Below are 19,606 nucleotides of genomic sequence, written 5' to 3' on the forward strand. Positions count from 1 at the left end.
CTGCCCTGTGGTGCAGGGTCCTGATGACTGCTAGTTTGTGTTGTGGTGTTTGATGGGAGTCAATGTACTGGTCCGTGTGTGTGGGTTTCCTGTAGATTTCAATTTCTAGGTTGTTACGAGTTGTCCCCCCTGTTGAACTTGATGCTGTAGTTGTACACACACAACATGAAACCACACACTACAACATTCAATGACCAAATTTGGCCAATTTAACTTAATTTATCTCAATTTTACATTTACCTCACAGCAAGTTGCCACCACTTTTGTGAGATCACTTTTCTCGCTGAAGATATATGGTTATTAAAATAGTCAACTTTTGCTCAGTACTGCTACATCAATAAAACAGACTGAAATTTTGATACCAATATGCTGGATGTTGTCGTCTACAGGTTTGTAATATCTTGCACCTAAAGAAGCTTGTGACACTGAATGCACCACAAATTTAACATTAAAAATCACTAGTCTACCTCTCCACTTTGCCTTTAAAACTTCTCAATTAATAATAGTAAATAAATAGTTAATAATAATGGTTTCACTTACATTTTGATTCAAATGTTTGTCAAGGAAGTGGCCTCTTGGGTTGACTGTGCCGTTTGCTCATGCAGGTTAATTGGGGCTGCAAAGGTGGTTACATAAATAGGTCCTTGGAGTATTTAAGCAACCTCGTCTGGACCCTTGGTGGAGTTCTGCACGGAATTTGAAATAAATTGCTGCAGCTCAATAATGATCAATAAATCCGACTCCATTAATTCATTTACATGATCTTTTAAATCACAAGAAAAAAGAACTGTCCTAAAGAGGTACTGAAAATTATTAAAATTAATTCAGACAGAGCACATTTTTATTGTTTAAATACATTAAAAAAAACAATCATCCAGTGTCAATCCTGCTTCTCTACCTTCTCCCATACCACCCCCTTCTCCCATACTATCATTTGAGGGGCTTGATTGTTAGAGCAGCCCCTGCTGTAGTCTGCATCCTTCAGCTACACGCACATAGCTTGTGTTTGACCCTGCTGTGGCCGTGCGTATAGAGACAGAGGAGACATCAGCGTCACACTGAGGAGGACTGTGGAGCGCGTTAGTGTCGCGCTGCGATGCGCGTCCTTGTTGATACTCTTCTCAACAATCTCTGGTCCCTGCACACACACGCACGCACCAATACCAGCAGGAATACAATAACCACACAAAACACCTCGCAGGATGTCTGGGATCACTGATAATTTGGATTGCGACGAATCGTCCGCACATGTTACCAACAGCACCGCCTTACCTCTGCACCCATCTGTGGATGAGGACGATGAACTTCTGAGATACATCTGGAGAGAGTATTTACACCCGAAGCAGTATGAATGGGTTCTCATCGTGGCTTACATCATTGTGTTCTTCGTGTCACTCATTGGAAACTCGCTGGGTAAGTTGTTCTTTTAATATGAAAGTCTTTTCCCCCATCCATGCGTAACCACTGCTGCAAAAAGATATTTTTGTTCAAATACACTTTTCGCAACTTTCTGAGAACGTAAATAACTATAGTGGCACGAGGGAAATAAATTCTGATGCCGTACAGGGGTGATACTGTGTTTATGGGATGTCCTCAGTGGAATCGCAGCGGTGTCTCCCCTGATGAACAAAGATCAAGGAGAAGTCACAGTACGCAGATATGTTTGAGGATACAATTGACAACACGTTTGAGTGTGTATAGGGGAACTTTGCCCACACTAACACAATTATCTTTCTTTTCCCCCCCTGATTTTCCTTTTTTTCTCTTCCTTCCATTATTATCCTTCATTGATCTGACTCAGTGACTTGTAATTTGAGGAAAAAGCTGTGAGCAGAAGCGATTTTGCCATTTATCTTCAGGGGGGTCTAAACCAGATTTTTTTTTCTGCCAATACTTTTCTGTTGGGCTGATGTTAAACCTTTAACAAGAAAACGTGAGCTTTCAGTTGCATTTTGTGTAGCTTTCCTCTCTCTCTCTTATCATCTGAAGCGTCTTCACTGGAAACATTTTTACCATCAATATCATGACATTTTGGCCATAATCCCAGGAGACTAAATATACCTCAAGGATAGCTGTGCCATCAGTTTGCGGCTAGATGTACTGCAAAATTGCTCCTCAGCTTCAGTCAATATTCAGCACAGTCGTCTGTCAACATGACATTTTCCTCTAATTTAATGTCACACTATGAGCAGTTCAAAGCTTTAACATTGAAATGCTGTTCAAGAGGGTTTACATGTTTTGCAAATGCGTTCATGAATAATGAATACAAATCAAAATCGGGAAACATATTTGTTTCTCACAGTAATTGAATAAACTGGCCTGAATGGGAGACAAATTTAACATCTGAAGATTTTTAAGGAGCACTAATTCATTCGGCAGTGGTGACATGTTTAGGAACACATACTACTGTGAATGTTGCGGACAACCCACAGCAATTATCCACCCTGACATTGAGCTTAGACCAGCAGGTCTTGCCATCTAATGTACTGTAAATAACAATGGCACTCACAAGTTGTGATTGCAGTAAATGGGCATCAATCAGCCTGAAAGTTCCCGAATGAATCAATCATCAATTTCACATCAACCCCGTAAAGTCAGCATATAATAAGTTCTCCATTTGGTCTGTAAAGCTCAAAATACACAAGTGTGATGACAAAAACAAACCATGTGACAGACACAAATAAGCAGCAAACACAGTTGGTCGTCTCTCTCCTACACAGAAAACTAGAATATGGCTAATAATGTGTTTTACTCACCTGCCCTGATGAACTTTACGGATGTTGCCATCATTCATGCATTTGTTTGTCTGCAAAATCCAGAAAATAATATCATTGTGCTGGTTTTTGGTTTCATCGGGTGGGTCATTAGTCTCAGTGCTCAAGCTGACAGACTCATAATAATTGTTTCCTTTAGAGGAGGAAGCACAGTGAACACCAAGCAAACAGAAATATATAGGATAGGACCTCCACAACAGAAACAGAATATAAGAGTGATGAAATACTGCAATGTCTACAGTAATATTTATAGAATAACCTTCATGGTTATATTGGCATAGTGAGGTCCTGTGATGTGGTCTTAAAGTGGTTATGACCCTTACCCCTTAACAAGATGAATGTGAATAGTTATTTATTAACTTAACTTTCATCTTTATTACACGTCACTTTGTAGCTCAGTTCTGCCCGTCTTAGCATCTTTCAGCTCATTGTTCTTGTTTTTGACTTGTTAACTGACATCGTTTTCAGTGGCAGCCACAGCGAAGAGCTAAGAGAAATCTATCAGATTAATTCACTGTGTGCTGAATGCCCATCACCAAACAGCAAACAGAAAAGTTAGTGACCAGCTGGTAAACTTAGCATTTAGCAGACCTATAGGAGACTACAGACCTATAGGATATTCTTTATGCCCTGTCGCTGCACCTCAGATCTGGTTGGCTGAGAGCAGATTTAATCCTGGGTTGAAAGCAAGCAGCATTTGAAAAATAAGAATAAATTCCTAATTGACATGCACAACATGCAAATGTGCAAAGAAAATTTTCTGAGAGCAAATACCAGATTTGTTTCATTGGATGCATTAAATGAATTATTCCTGTTGGGAGATTTGAATTGGGAGTAAAAAAATACCCACACTAAATATTAGTGCGCTGTTAAAATTAATGGTAAAAAGTGTTGTTGTTGTTCTTAATATATGAAGTGAATACATTTTCAAGCAAAAGCTTGTTTAAATTGCAACATGTGGGCGAAAACTGGCATATTAAACTATTTTCGTTTTAGTCAAACCTGTAACAGCCCTTGGCTCCCTGTGATTTTGACCAGTAGAGGGCGGAGACACGCTTAACAAAACCACTGCAGATTAATTAATTTCTTAATTTCTTTTAAAGAAAAGATAGACCAATCACCAGATATGAAAACTCTTTATCGATCTGATATTGTCATATTATCGACTAATCTTTTAATAATGACCTTTTAATTGTGAATTTTATACAGAGACATTGATTGTCCTCAGACATGCAGTGGTGGAGTAGCAGCGGTCCACATAGAAAAAAATCACTGTCAAGGATACATAAGAATTTTAGCAAAGTTAATATGCAGCAGTCAATTTCTGATACTGACAGCTAGCTGCCTGATGATTATTGCCCTTTTTATAGCTTGGGTAGGATACTGAACACAATCATTCAGATGCTCTAAATCACATACACATGCAGCATTTTTCTGTTTTATTTGGTTCCTTAAAGGGTTTCAGTCTAAAAGCTTGAAGAAAACTTGCAGGTTTGATCTGCTGCACTTGTTACCACAGTATTGGGTTTCTCAGTTGGTAATGGTTTACAACACCATTTGCAATGGGCAAGTTTACAGTACAGGGTGGAACAGTGTTTTCCACTGTTTCCTCACAGCAAAAAAATAAATAAATAATAATAAAAAAAAATCATAGTTTAGAGACACTGTTTGCTTCTGGCTTTTCTCTGATAGGGGTTTGCATGCTAGATTAATTTGTGACTGTAAATTGCCTGTAGTTGTGAATGTGAATGTCTGTTCCATTTCATTAACCTTAGCTGGCCTTAGGCTCTACCAGGATTAGTGCTTTAAATGATGACTAGAAATCGTCTGTGAAGATTGTTAGTCATCTAAATGGTGCTTATGGTTATGATGACTCGTTACATCATTTGCAACTTATTAAGTGTATATATCTCCTTAAAAAAATTTTGTTTAAAAATGTAACCTTATGCCAGTCCCCATATTAATAAGTTATGAATAAAATCAAATACGTTTACTAAGGATGGACAAGGTTAAGAAATCTAGCTACCCAGAATCTAACAACCTTTTCATGTTACTTTCAAAAACATTGTCTAATTGAACTTTAATTGCAGCAACACTCGGGGATTCAGAATTAGATTCTTAGCTGACTTTTAATTTGGAAATTATTTAGAAGCCTCAGCCTAAATCAACATATTTAAATGCTCCAACATCTCTGCAAACCGGTGTAAAGTTTAAGCCAGAAAGAGATTTCAAGATTGAAAGATTTTTATTTGAACAGATATTTGGTTAAAACACAAAAGCTGTGGCTTTGATTAGTGACTTTATCCTAAAAATTGATCCTTTATATTTAATGATGGATATGTAATACCTAAGTCAAAATTTCATTGCACAAGATAGATAGATAACTAACCCTGAAGGGACATTTTTGCATTGCAGTAGTAATAATACAGTATATATACAAAGTAATAAGATATCAATAAAGTTAAAAATTAAATAAAATAATGATACTATTAATACACTGTACATGGTGCAATTCAGTGAGGACAACCATCCTAAAAAGTCAGCAAAAAGATCATGAAAATGATTGTCGTGGACTGGATCTGTGGTGCAGATCAAACGGTTTACTAACTTTACCAATCGCTGAAAATACATTTAATACAACATTTAGTATGATCTTACAGAGATCTTTAGATCAAGATTTTTCAAGTAAAAACTATTTAACTTTCCCGGGTCTGAAATAAAATGCCTCTAACAATGCAATGGTCCTCATTGGTTTGACATGATTTGAAATATGACAATGAGGCAGGACATAAGATTAAGAGGTATTTGAGAGGTCAGCAGTAGGCAGGATCACGTTTAGTCACTGAGAATCAATCACCACCTCCATCATGAGCTGTAATGGCAGTGTTAGAGGATGGAAAGGAGGAGGTGTATTTTCATTTCAAGGCTTCAGCACTGGTTAGAAAATGGAAGCAGAAATGACAGTTGTTGGCAAAGTCATTGCAAAATGACACTCTGAGACCCACTTGAAACCCACTTTGCTGCTGATTTAGCAGCAGAACTAGACACTGATTGAAAAGGGAACAAGAAATTCCAACCTAAAACTGTTTGTTTGTTAAAGCGCAGATGGGTCTTTACATCTGTTTTTTACGTGAAGTAGTACAACACCGGTCATTTCAGGAAACAATACATTTTACCAGTGGAATCTGACAAGTAGTATTATCTTACTCATTTTATATTCTCACTTAATGAGGAATAAGCTTGGTTGTACTTTTTCTGCTTGCATTAATGTGGCTCACGTCATCATCCTGTGAGAGTGAATAACCCAAACAAAGCTAACCCACAGACTGAACACACTGGGGAACATATATAATGGTTGATCAGACCATTAAAGACACAGAAGGGGGAAGACAAAAACAAAACCTCAAAATTCCCTATGCAGAACAAAATATAACAATAAATCTACTGAATGCAAATGATAATACATTATCCAAAACATCTATATTAAATAAATAGCATATAACATAGCTCAATAACCCAAAATCCTACAAGAGAAACTACAAGATGTTAGATATTCTGCTTCCTGGGGTGCATCCTTTTGCTCAGCTTAACAAAAAGTCCCTCCAGCAGCTGAAGTCCACAGCAGCTCCACCTGCACTTGTACGTTAATTATAATTAACTCAAGGAACAATAATTGAAAAAGTGTGACTGTACATAAGTTAACTAAATGTGTGCGCTACAAATAGAAACTAATGTAATGACAACCTATCAAATAACCTGAATTTACAAAAATGAAATGACTCCATATTTAATAATCTGTAGAATAAAATTTGTTCAATGTACTAACTGTGAATCAAAGACAGCAAGATTTGCCTTGCAGGTGGGTTACCGACATTTAACTGGAGTGTGTGGCAGCAGGGGAGGCCATCACAACCAGTTATGTCTAGAAGATGTCTACCTCTGTTTTTATATAATTGCACTTTTAGCAGTTTGGTTTCTGGTGCAGAAAGCAAAGCTGTGAGGGGCAGTGTGGGAAAAAGAAAAAATTGCATCCATCCTCAGCAGCTTACTTTATCTGCTGTCACAGTGTTTGTTTCTCTTGCAGCGGTTTGTATTACTTTTGTGACCAGAGACTAATTTATTCAAATAAATGCACTGATATCTCCAGACAACAGTGTTATTACCATTATTTTCTGGGTTGCTTTAGGCTTTATTTACACATTCATTAATTTAGGCAACAATCATTGTAGCCACTTCTCTTATTCTCAGTCCCCATTAAATATGCACAAAAAGCTTTGCTTAGTTAAAGTCACAAAGACCTTTTATTCTCCTTATATAATCGGCAGCAAATCTGTAGAATCTCAGTGCATTTTAAAGTCATCCTACAACCCTGCAGGACTTGGAGAAAAAGTAAAGCAATCTGACAGTAAACACTCAACATTTAATCCACATAGAACAAAACTAACTACAGTGCTACAAACTGGGGGAAAAAAAAACTTTGAAGCTCACCATAAACTGTGATGTGAAGCTTTCTTATCAGTCAGTTTAATCCACTTAGTAGCAAATGCTGCTTCAATATTACAGTTGACCAATAAGTAAATTGTCGAACCTCCTTCTCAATCCTGTGGAACCAAACATATTCATGCAGGGCAGAGAAATGGCAGAATGGCAGATTTATATCCTGAAGAAAACATCTATGCTTATTAGCTGCAAATGATTAAATAAAATAGAAAAGGTGTATCCTCGTAGTGTGAATCACTAATGGCCTCATGATTTGAATAATTTGCAGAACCAAAAAGTGGGTATGTTAAAAGTGAGCTTCCAATTTTACAATTTTAAATATTGCATAACAGAGTTCAATGATTATTTTCCGAATGAAGAAAGGTTAAACCTGATAACTGAAATTATGTTAAAACAAGTTCAGATCATATGCATACCATGTTTAAATCTACATTTAGTGAGGGCAGTTCTTAAAATGATATGACTATGATAAGAAGGTTCCAATAATATCAACAATGAGGACATGAGAAATGAGTGAAATATGAAAGTATGGACAGTTGTTCCTGTCTCTGTTCGTACACTATAATGACTCTGACTTACATGGATGACTCACAAAACAAGTATGAAAACATATTTTGATTCTCTACGCCCAGCCTTTGCGTACCTTCAGTGGCTCTTTAAAATGCACGTTTATGAGCCTTTTCTAATACTTTGATACATCATATTAGAAAAAACTAAAGGTGGAGCTGTATATTGACATTCTAGGGAGTAGAGGATTTAATCTGAAGAATATGGATCTGCAGTGGTAGTGAGAAGGTTGCCTTCCCACAGGGAGAAGGCCTCCTCTCCTTGTCATTTGCAGAGTGGATCCACACTGTTCTCTGTCCTTTGTGACAACCCTCAGATCGGGAGGTGAATTTCTATTGTGTCTGCTGGTTGTTTCCACTCCTGCTGAAGCTGCCACCTCGGTACACCCATGCCCTCTCAGGAGTTCTTGAACAGCAATTCTCTCCCCCAGTACCACCTACAATTGTTTGCTTGTGAGGAACAAGCTGAAAGAAAAAAATAAGAGCAGATGTTCTTTACTGGCTCCTGCTGTTGCTTCAGTTCTTTCCGTCTTTTAGAGAATGAATCAGGACTGAGACACTGTAGATGACAAACAGTTCTTTACTACACATTCTGTACTGAATGCATTACTGAAACATGTCAAAAGTGACAGCTTTGTCCCAGATACACACTATACTGTAAACTATGACCATACGGGACATTAAGGGCTATTTCTCGTAATGTTGGACACGAAAGGGCAAAACAAAAATTCTTTATTCTTTTTTCCATTCATCAAAACCCAAAGGATTATTTCATGTTTTGTAATTGTGAACACACACAATGAGGGTTTAATAAAAAACATTATAGCTCCTGTTGATTTTAAGATAGCGTCTTCAAGAATGGCTATATAATAAGTAAGAAGCAATAAATAAAAAAACATAAAAAACGTAAAAACACCACTAATAAGAAAGAACAAATATTTCATTACCTTGCAAACCTACAACCAATCTAATGGTCTGGCTTGCCCCAGCTGTGTGACTTTGATGAGTGTTATCATATCCTATATGACTGGATTATCACGCTGTTGTCAATTCTTTACAATAAATAATAACATTTTCGAATTACTGTTTTTTTGTCATTATGTGATTAAATGTATTTAGCATTATTTAATGTTTTGGTAAAAAAGCAAACAGCGTTAGAAGCTACTGTACTGGAGCTGAAATCATTCATAAATCATGCTCTCTTTACTGTATATTGTCTAAACTCTAACCTTGGAGCTGTTACATGAGTGATTACATAACTGGTAATGTTCTTGAATGAATCCTTTTCAGTTCACTTTATAAACATTTATATAAACTTCAAGATGTTTCCATGATATAAATAACACATTAACTCACTTTTCAGACATGGAGTTGTTAACCTGTTAATCTCAATTTGCTTTCACTAATGCCACAACAGGGTTTTTTTTATATTTGCTTTTGCTTTTTTATAATGTGACTGTAAATAGTGGAACCCATTTATTTTTGAAGGAATCTGACAGGAGATGTCTTATCATATATCTTGCTATATATCTGGCTTTAGTTAATTTACTTTCAGGGCCTTGTTGGGATGCCGTGAAATTTCTATATTAATGATAATGAACTGATGAAATTATTATTTTGAAGATTCAAATGAAGAAAATTTCAGTTGCCAAATATGATAACCAGTGATCAATGAGGCCATGAAATGCTCAAATAATCAAAAGGACAATTGTGGTTACTTTTACGAATCGAAAATTGTAGGATTTACTGAGTTTTTGCATTTAACTGTGCATCGTTTTCAGTTTGTTTTGCAGTGTGGAAAAACCGTCACATGCGCACTGTGACTAACTATTTCATAGTGAATCTCTCCTTTGCTGATGTCTTGGTCACCATCATCTGCCTGCCTGCCAGTCTCGTGGTAGACATCACGGAGACGTGGTTCTTCGGAAACACACTTTGCAAAATTGTGCCTTATCTGCAGGTAAGGAATCAACTCTGACCTACTATTTACAGAATTTTGTCTTTTGTTGTCCTTACATATGTGTACTTTTAGATATTTGATGTTATTCACTGGTCATTTGTTGCCTTGACCAAGTCTTTTGCTTTTTTAATTTTTTTAATTTTAGTTGCAAAATCCTCTCCAATACGCTAACATATTTCAACCCCCCCTGAGGGCCACTTTGACTTATGCATCTCTTCTGATTGAGTGAACTGAAATCCTTCACTGTCCTGCATAGCTCCTACAGTAAAACAGTAAACTAATTCTACCACATTCTCTACACACATCAAGGTCTTTTTTATCTCCACCATGTAACAAAATATGACTAGCTGTGACGTCCCCAACACTTTCTGAATGGATCTGGATGTAAATTAAAAGGATTTAGTGGATTAAATTTCATCCAAACGTGGGCAGATCCACATGAATTATTTGTGTGTGCAGGCTGTGAACCTACTGTACCACACTCATGACATCGCATGGCACTGAAATGTCCTTCTATTTATTCATGGTGATGGTCACATCGTTGCTTTTGTGTCTTTTGATGTAGAAAGATTTTATAAGAAAGAGGATTCCAGAATTTTTTTGTCTTGAAGTTGTGCATGAAGTTTTGCCTGCATTTCATGTGACATTTGGCTATGTTTCTTTATATGAAAAATTCAGTTGTCCTTCGATAAGCCAGTGAAAACTCATGCACAGCATATGTAGCTGTCCGTTAATAGTTTCTCATGGGGATCAATAAAGTATATCCAATAATAGAGCGGGGTATTTGAAACCACAGAATCACTCATAAATCACTCTTAAATTACTAATTTTATTACAGCTGGATTTTATTTAATTGAACTGACAAATCAATATATACATCTATTTTTCAGACTGCAAATTAACAATATGAAGGGCACTAAAGAGCAACTACAGTTCTCTTTCTTTGTATATCTCCCCTTTCTTCCCCTGACTTCCCTTTCTTTGGCACTCATGTATTAGGTACAATGTACTGGTATCCATCTTTGAAAAACGTCATAAATATGTGGTTTCATTTGATGATGATGATGATGATATTATAATACTAATCCCTTTTGGGGGGATTCAGGTCTTACCACAGCTGGGGAAAAGTTCTAGTAAACATTCCCGCAACAGGCATGTTAAGAATATAATAATAATCAGACTACTGTAAAAGTGGACTAGAGTTTTAATGGCACATTTCATATCTGAAACTGGTACTGATGCTCCTGCAGTTTGCCCTACAGGCCAGTCAATTGGATACTAAAGTATGTTATAGTGTAGTATCACACTCTTTGTACTTAACCTTTATTATCACCATCCTTAATTCAACTGAAGGCTATCATAACAGGCCTAACCTACTGTACAGGTCAATGTACTACCCCTTCTCTATCAGGCAATGTTCTTGTCCTTCTTTTCTATACCTTTAAAATGATGGAAGTTACTCAGCGAATATAAATTAGCACACCACTGGTGCCTTAAAGTCAAACATTTCGAAATTGATGGAGTAGAGAGTTTATTTCCCAAAGGAAACAACCTCAAGATAACCTCAGGTTTATCTCCCATGTGGTTTCCCTGTCGTTAACTGAACGTACTAATTGAAATTCAAGAAGAGAACTTTCTGTAACATGCTGAAATTGGAAAAGACCATCTCCCACATATGAACTTTCTTTCTAATGCTGGTGATGTTTCACAGACCTGTAATTGAATTCTGGGACTCATCAAGTACATCTTGGTCCTCTCAAAAGTCTCCTATAAAGCAAGGCAGGTGTATAAAGCAGAGAGCAATGATACTCAGAGAGATGAGAGGGAAGACAAATAAAAGTGTCACTGACAGCCCTGACCTGTCAGATTATCTGGAACCTGCTAATCTACAACCAGACTCACTCTCACCTGTGAGTCCTGGTGAATCATGGTTTAATTACCATTACCTAATTGTTGTGCTGGCCTCCTCAGAGTTCAGTCATGTTTTGAACCCCAGTTTAAGGATTGTCTTTTGATTAATATGAATAATTCTGATGACCATTATATTGTGGTGATACATTCCTGGCCACAGTGATGCCATAGTTTCAGGCCAGTTCCAAAGAAGAAAAAAGATTTGAATAACGTTTTTCAGCAATCTAAGCGATTTAATCCTCTAAAAAATGGTTTACAAGTATTTTCCATTCAGATCTAAAAAGAAAAGACATCATTCATTGGTGAAAAACTTGCTTTAGAGCAATGTCTCATAGATTCTTATTAAAATTTACTATAACACAATGTCCCTAGATCATCAATCAGTAAGAAAATGATTAAGGACTAATGGGTCACAAAAGGCTTGTTGTTGCTGGCAATTTGTCTTCAATGAACAAACCCAGGAGCAGAAAGAACATTAAGAAAGGAGTGTTTGAGAGCACTCTCAGATAAATGCATGTATTCAACATTCATTGTCTTTTAATTGTCAAATTGCAACAACATTTGACTGCACAGCTTTCATATCGATAAGGAATAGCATTAAAAACAGACCTTTATCATTAGAGAATGTCCCCTAAGTTGCTGTCTGCCTGCCAAAAAGCTCTGACTCTGGAGCGGGGTTAAAACTGGATTTCATCTCTCAGGTGCTACAGCTCCATCACATTCAGCATTACAGCACAACTCAGTTTTGTCTTGAATATTGTGACATTCAGATGCAGATCTCAGCGACGGAGTAAACAAAAAAAGAATGTACCTCATTTTCTTTATTCAATATCTGTTACTGATGACGGAGTAACAGATAACTCAACGTGTGTCTCTACACAATGTGTGATAGGCCACACAGCAGCAGTGACATCATTTCTTATTTAAACCTTCTGCAGTACATTTAATAACCTGAAGTCTTTTCTGCACAGGAAACTAGAAGTGTTACATTCCAAGCTGTGAAATCAGTGAACGCAGATCAAGCCAAGAAGCAGCTCCTTCACTGTCACAACATTATTTAATTTTATTCCTGATGAGACCAGTTGATTGTCTCTTAGCGTCTGTGGTTTAGTCTCTAGTCTCTACTTTAACCAATCTCTTTATCATTCTACACAAAACAAATATACATTTAATACATATAATTTATTAATTAAATATAAATAATGTATATATATATTTTTTGTCCTTTTGGCTTATCCCGTGAGTTTAGGGTCGCCACAGTGGATCATTGTCCACATGTTGATTTGACACAGTTTTTACACCGAATGCCCCTCCTGACGCAACGCTCCCCAATTTCTACAGGGTTGGACCACCATTGCACAGCTGGGGATGGGAATGGGCTGTTGGGGGTTCAGTGTCTTTGACATATAGCTGGGACCGGGGATCGACCCACTGACCCTATGATCCGTGGACGACTGCCTTTACCAACTGAGCTACAGCTGTTACCTGTAATTTTATTACTGCACAAATGGGTTTGAAGTCTGGCATAATAACTCAGACTAAGTTTGGTTGTCCAGCTCAGACAGGTGTTGTGAAAACTGCTGACAAGCTGGTTATTTAAAAACAACCTTATTTGTATCCAACCCTTAACTGCATTGTACGATATATTGCAGTATTTAGTCATACTACAGATATAATATGTCTAAGACCATATGGCCACGAGTCATTGTGATCTCAAATTCGGCTGAAGATCTCCTGTCACAGCTGCAAACCATTAATAAAATCAGAAGCTGTGAAATACATTTTCTGCTTTCTGATATTTATATACTGAAAATACTATTGTAACCAAACTTTTATGTCCGGCTTGTGTGTTTTGCTTCTTTTATCTCTCCCCAGACCATCTCCGTTTCTGTATCTGTACTAACACTAAGTTGCATCGCCCAAGACCGTTGGTATGCTATCTGTCACCCGCTGATGTTCAAAAGCACAGCTAAGAGGGCCCGCAAGAGCATTGTTGTCATCTGGGTTGTGTCGTGCATCATCATGATCCCTCAGGCTATTGTAATGGAGTGCAGCAGCCTGCTGCCTGAGCTAACAAACAAGACCAGCCTGTTCACAGTGTGTGATGAGCACTGGGGAGGTCAGTTTTCACAAATCTCCTTTAAAACATATAAAAAGAAATAATAAGAACAGAAAATCTCTTATTAGCTGTTACATGCACAGGTTAAACTGAGACCAGCTAACGAACTAAAAGAATGAAAGGACAACTTTCAGTCACATTTGAAGTGCTTCTTTCAAAAAGATACAACTGGCAGAAGACACGACTGTCAGTCGGATGCAGATGCTACTTGGCTGGTGCTTGATATTAACTTTATTAAAGAGCAGAGCACCATTCACGGGGTTGATAAGCAGGATGAATGACTTTTAGTGGCATTCAGATAAGCCAGTGAGGCCGTCTCTCTGATCAAAGTAATCATAGAAACTGGCAAAGAGAAAAAGCTTTTTTTAAGTCTTCACCCTCGTTAGGTCAGAGTAATTAAAATAAGCTATCGGATATTTAATATTTAATATCAAATATCTTTGAAACCCGGATTGCGTTCTTAATTGACAGAAGGCAAAGGTCACTGAAAAAATTCTTGTCACCCTGCAAATTTACTATTTAAAAATATATCAAAGCAACAGTTTAGTATTTTGTTAGTGAGAAAATAAAATTTCTGTGAGTTGACTGCTTCATAATCAGCCTAATTATATAATTTAGCCCTTATTGTGAATTCATTCTCACCTGAAAAAGCGCAGAACACGGTTTGAACAGATGTATAGATTTATTGCTACAGTGCTTTAACAATAGAAAGAATGATAAGGAGAGAGCGAGGTAAATTGAAATCTAAAGGAGTTATCACTAAAATATATTTATTTTATTCTTTTAACAGCTGAGATCTACCCAAAGGTGTATCACACCTGTTTCTTCATTGTGACCTACTTTGCACCATTATGTTTAATGGTGCTAGCCTATATTCAAATATGTCACAAGCTGTGGTGTCAACAGGTGTGTATTCCAGCTCCTTTTGCTCTAGTTAAAAACAAGCATCAGTTGTTATAAAGCCATATTTAAACATAAGTCTCAGTGAAATGATCTTTCTCTCGCATGTTTACAGTCCCCAATTTATGCACATATTTTATTAACAGATTCCTGGAAGCACATCAGTCTTGCAGAGGAAGTGCAGGTCCTTCCAGTGCTCAGCTCAGACTCCACGGCCAAGGGAGTCTGTGAGGGTGAGGATGAGCACAGTTTGTGCTGAGATCAAACAGATCAGAGCCCGACGCAAGACAGCTCGCATGCTGATGGTGGTGCTCTTTGTTTTTGCCCTGTGCTACCTGCCAATCAGCGTGCTGAATGTCATGAAAAGGTAATGCTGCTGCCTCAAAGATCATATAGTGCACCTCACATTTGTTGTTTCATATTTAACTATGGTTAATGAAATAACATATATCGAGTGAATTGTTACATGTTTACTGCAACTCATATATATATTTTTTTTAATAGTAGAGCTTTAGAAACAAGTAAAAATGACTCACTTATTCCCTGATCTTATTTCACACTTTACCTGCAGAGTTTTGGGGACTTTCAAGAAAACAAATGACAGAGAAACAGTGTATGCATGGTTCACTTTCTCACATTGGCTCATATATGCCAACAGTGCAGCAAATCCTATTATCTACAATTTCCTCAGTGGTAAGTTTGTATCCCACCACACCCATAGTACTCTAGCAGACAGCTTCTAATAATACATTGTTCATGTACAAATATTAAGATCAGGCAAGTCATTTTTTGCAAATCTCTTTGGCATCATGTACTGAAAAGACAAAGACAATGAAACATGATTAAATAATTAACTCTTCCAAACATCAATGAATATGATTTCCAAATAATGAAAAATATTGTTGCTGATTACAAAACATGGTTTAAAATAAATATTGAATTTCATGTTGTTTCTTTTTATTTCCCACAGGAAAGTTCCGTGATGAATTCAAAGCAGCTTTTTCTTGGCATTGTCATAGCCAAGGTCAAAACCGAACAAAGAGAATAAGGACAAGCACAGACAGCCGAAAGTCCCTGTCAACTCAAGTTAACATGGACAATTTGTCACGCGTATCAGAACAGATTGTTTAGTCTTATAATCTGGGTGATGAGCTTTTATCACCAATTCAAGCTTCAAAGGACGCACTCACATTCAGATGTTCAAATGCAATTATATCAACAGACTGGAAAAAATGAGAGTTATTGTTTTGTGTTTGTTTGTTTTCAACAATTTCTGGAAAGAGTGCCAATGACTCATAATTACAAGAAACTATTGTCAAACAACAAATTTGAAAAGGTATTGTTTGATAACTATTATATGTTTTTAATTATTTATTGTTAAATGACATAAGAGGAAGCACATAATAACATTTCTTTATGTATCAGTTTTATATGTTATGGCTTATAAAGAGTTCTACTACCCAGATTATAATTTGTTTCTGTAAAGATCAGATGTCCACCACGTCTCCAGTATAAATGCCTGTGAATGTATCATTATGTGCATTAACAGTGTAAATGTACATTTATTGTGGCTGGACATTGTTCCACTCTGAAAGTACATTTTAAAGACAATAAATAAATCAATACAATACTGGGAATGAGTAACATATGTGACTGATTTCCATTTTTAAATTTGAAATGCTTCATCTATCACCCTTACTGGTAGTTGCACAGTTAAAAAAAAACTATTTACTTAACCAAATATGTAAAACGAATGCAGTCTAATACAACAGCCCTGAAATTATTTGCACCTTCATGAAAGTATTAATATTCAGTCATTTTAGAAAGACGTTCCTTTGAAGGGTGTTCTGCATTATACAGAGAGGTGTCTCTTTTATTTAGCCCCTGACCTGCTAGTATAACACAGCACGGTGTAGCTGCAGCAATAACTAGATGTCAGTGATCATACAGTTGAATCCCCATGCCCATAGGACTGTTTTAAAAACACTAAACATTATCACATCACATTATGATGAAGTATTTTTGGATATTACTTTCAGATAAACTACCAGCTTGGTGTATATTGACAAAGGTATTGCTTATGTTTTTTATGAATGGAAACTATAGAAGTCCATGTACAAAAAAACATCACAAATTAAGCATATGACAATCATTACTAATATCTGTGAAGCAATGCAGTAATATGATAAACATGCCAATGTTGTGATACAGCAGCACCTAGGTTGTCCGATATAAAGTTTTTTGTAATTTTTGTGGTAACATATACTGACCTTCACTTTTTTACATTTCATCTCACATTTCATCTCACTAATATATATATATATATATATATATATATATATATATATATATATATATATATAATACATTTTGCCTCTGCACTGTTTGAGACATATTTCTATATTTCTCATGCAAAATGATTCAAATTAGGGAAACAAACCAGATGAGAAAATTGAGTAGTCAGAAAGAAACAGGCAGTGGAGACAGAAGGAGAGAGAAATGAACAGAAAGAATGTGAATGGAACTGAGAGTGAGCGGAGGCAGGTTATGTGTGGATTATTCATTGCAGTGTTTAACTGTATGAATTGGTGCTTGACAGATGAGTTATGCTAAAAGGTTGTGTCGCACATGACTAATAGAAAGGGCACAGAGAAACATTACTACAGTATTCAAAAGAAAGTGGGAGAAATTAAAACTTGCTACAGATCTAAAAAAAGGAAGAAATATTCTCCAGGATAAGATTCAGACAGATTGTTGGTGAACATGAAAGAGGACTGTGTGTTCACTGTAATGGGCAGGAAACAACAGAACTTGTAATAATACAGTGAGATTAGAAAGTGACATAAAAAAAAAAAAAGTTTGAATGAAGTTTATTGTTGCAATGGATTTAAAGGCTTAACAGTTTTAGGACTGTTTGTATCGACCCTGTCTCCTAAAAATGAAGTTGCATGAAACTAAACTGCATAAGCCATTACTGTCTTTGTGGCAAACATAATAACGTAATTTTGTGCCGATGCACATGATTACCGATCATGTGCTGAGGAAAAGGAAGCACCTGGTACCTCCCCATAACCCAGCCTCCATGACAGCGCGCCCCAGATGTGACACCCCCCACCTCTTACTTACCCTCACAGAAGCCCAGGTGAGGGGGGAGTTCAGAAGGACCAAGGCGAGGAAGGACGCAGGTCCAGACGACATAAGTTTCAGGCACCTTAAGTCCTGTGCAGACCAGCTGTGCAGCACATGGGGGTGGACCAACAGCTCACCACCTGGATACTAGCTTACCTCCCAATCCAACCACAGTATGTGAGGGCTCATGACAGCAAGTCAGACATGGTTGTCTGCAACACGGGAGGAGACAGAGCAGACTCTTTCTGCTGAGGAGACTAAGATCTTTTGGAGTGCAAGGAACACTAATGAAGACCTTTTTGACTCCGTGGTGGCCTCAGCCACCTTTTATTGCGTAGTCTGCTGGTTCTACAGCAGAAAGGAAGAGAATGGATAAGTTAATCAAGAAGGCCATTCAGTTCTGGGGATGCCCCTGGAGACAGTACAGGAGGATCCTAGGCAAGCTATTATCCTTGCTGGAGAATGACTCACCCCTCATGTATGTCACAGTGACATCTCTGAGCAGCTCCTTCAGTGACAGAATGCTACATCCAAGGTCGCTGAAGGAATAATATCGTAGGTCTTTCCTTCCTGCTGGTTTCAGACTTTACAAGCAGACCTGCTCCCAGTGAACTAATACTCACTATAATATACATTCCTACTACCGATTGTAACACTGTGCAATAACATCAGCCCTGTAGCAGTAGAAGTAAATCAGACAATCACTGCATCGATTATTAAGGTTTAAATATAATCACAATAAGAATAAGTTACCTCTTTCCACTGATTTCCACCGCATTTGAACTGTTATAGTAGGCTCGTGTTTTCACAAAATGCCTGCCATCTGGTGCGGAGAACAAGTGGAAGATGGCATTTAAACCCCTACTGGCCACTATGAACATCTGGTCATATCTTTTGGTTTAATCAGTGCTTCTGCCATCTTCCAAGCTCTACTCAATGATTTGCTCACAGACATAGTAAATAGGTTCATTTTTATAAAGTTCACGTTTTACAAAGACTCCTTGAGACTCTGAAAAAAGTGAGTTCCGCACTACCACTATCTCCTTTACTTCAGATGGATTCCAGAAAGGTCAAAGCAGTTCTGTAGTGACCCACAACAGACTCCTGCAAATAACAACGTTTTCTGGGATTCTTATACTTATACTTCTAACCTGGGCTAAGGTTCCGAACAATCTGTTGAGGGTGTCCCAGAGATATATCAAGTCATTTAGAACAAACGGCACACTCCCTCTCCAAAGTATTTACACGGTTTTGATTTTAACCTTTAACCTTCCATTCAAAATGGAATCCAGATTTGTAGGGCAGTTCCCCATCACTAAGGTTGTCAACCCTCCTGCGGTGACACTGAGGTTAGAGATGAGAACATTTCCATCATGCGGTTCAAACAGCTGTTAGTGATGCTGCAATATGTTAGGGTTTAGTGTCCAAAACTCAAGACACCCCAATATTGAATGATGTACTTATTAGTGTACAATATATATGGAATAATGAATGAGTGAATATGGAAGGATTTTGTGCACAGCCATAGTCTGAATGTTTAAGGTAATTAGCCATGAGCAGCTGGTTTGTTTTAGGGATAGTTTCCTGTTTAAAGTAGTACAGTTTGAATATAAAATAGAGTTTTTCTGTTACCATAGGGAAAACAACGTTTTAAGAAATAACTACATTTGTCCCGTTTGGTTGTCAATCTACTGTTTCAGCTATAGGCTACTGCTTTATGAACAACTTGTTCATTGCATCCACCGCA

At 37.2% G+C, this 19,606-nt stretch overlaps 1 protein-coding gene across 1 annotated transcript; it reads left to right on the forward strand.

The window, feature by feature from the left end:
* Positions 1 to 1,031: 1,031 nt before the first annotated feature.
* On the forward strand, positions 1,032 to 16,357 carry hcrtr2 (hypocretin (orexin) receptor 2). The gene is made up of 7 exons (XM_067522355.1): positions 1,032 to 1,413; positions 9,622 to 9,800; positions 13,587 to 13,830; positions 14,621 to 14,736; positions 14,877 to 15,097; positions 15,302 to 15,423; positions 15,701 to 16,357. The coding sequence occupies exons 1-7, from the start codon at positions 1,203 to 1,205 to the stop codon at positions 15,859 to 15,861; spliced, it is 1,254 nt and encodes a 417-aa protein (XP_067378456.1). The 5' UTR covers positions 1,032 to 1,202; the 3' UTR covers positions 15,862 to 16,357.
* Positions 16,358 to 19,606: the final 3,249 nt, after the last annotated feature.

The sequence above is a fragment of the Channa argus genome, chromosome 1 (assembly GCF_033026475.1).
Source record: "Channa argus isolate prfri chromosome 1, Channa argus male v1.0, whole genome shotgun sequence".
In the NCBI taxonomy this organism is placed as follows: Eukaryota; Metazoa; Chordata; class Actinopteri; order Anabantiformes; family Channidae; genus Channa; species Channa argus.

Coding starts and splice junctions, on each gene's coding strand:
- hcrtr2 (XM_067522355.1), top strand. CDS start 1,203: ATGTCTGGGATCACTGATAATTTGGATTGCGACGAATCGTCCGCACAT. Junction 13,831..14,620: donor GTGTGATGAGCACTGGGGAG/GTCAGTTTTCAC, acceptor TTCTTTTAACAG/CTGAGATCTACCCAAAGGTG. Junction 14,737..14,876: donor ACAAGCTGTGGTGTCAACAG/GTGTGTATTCCA, acceptor TTTTATTAACAG/ATTCCTGGAAGCACATCAGT.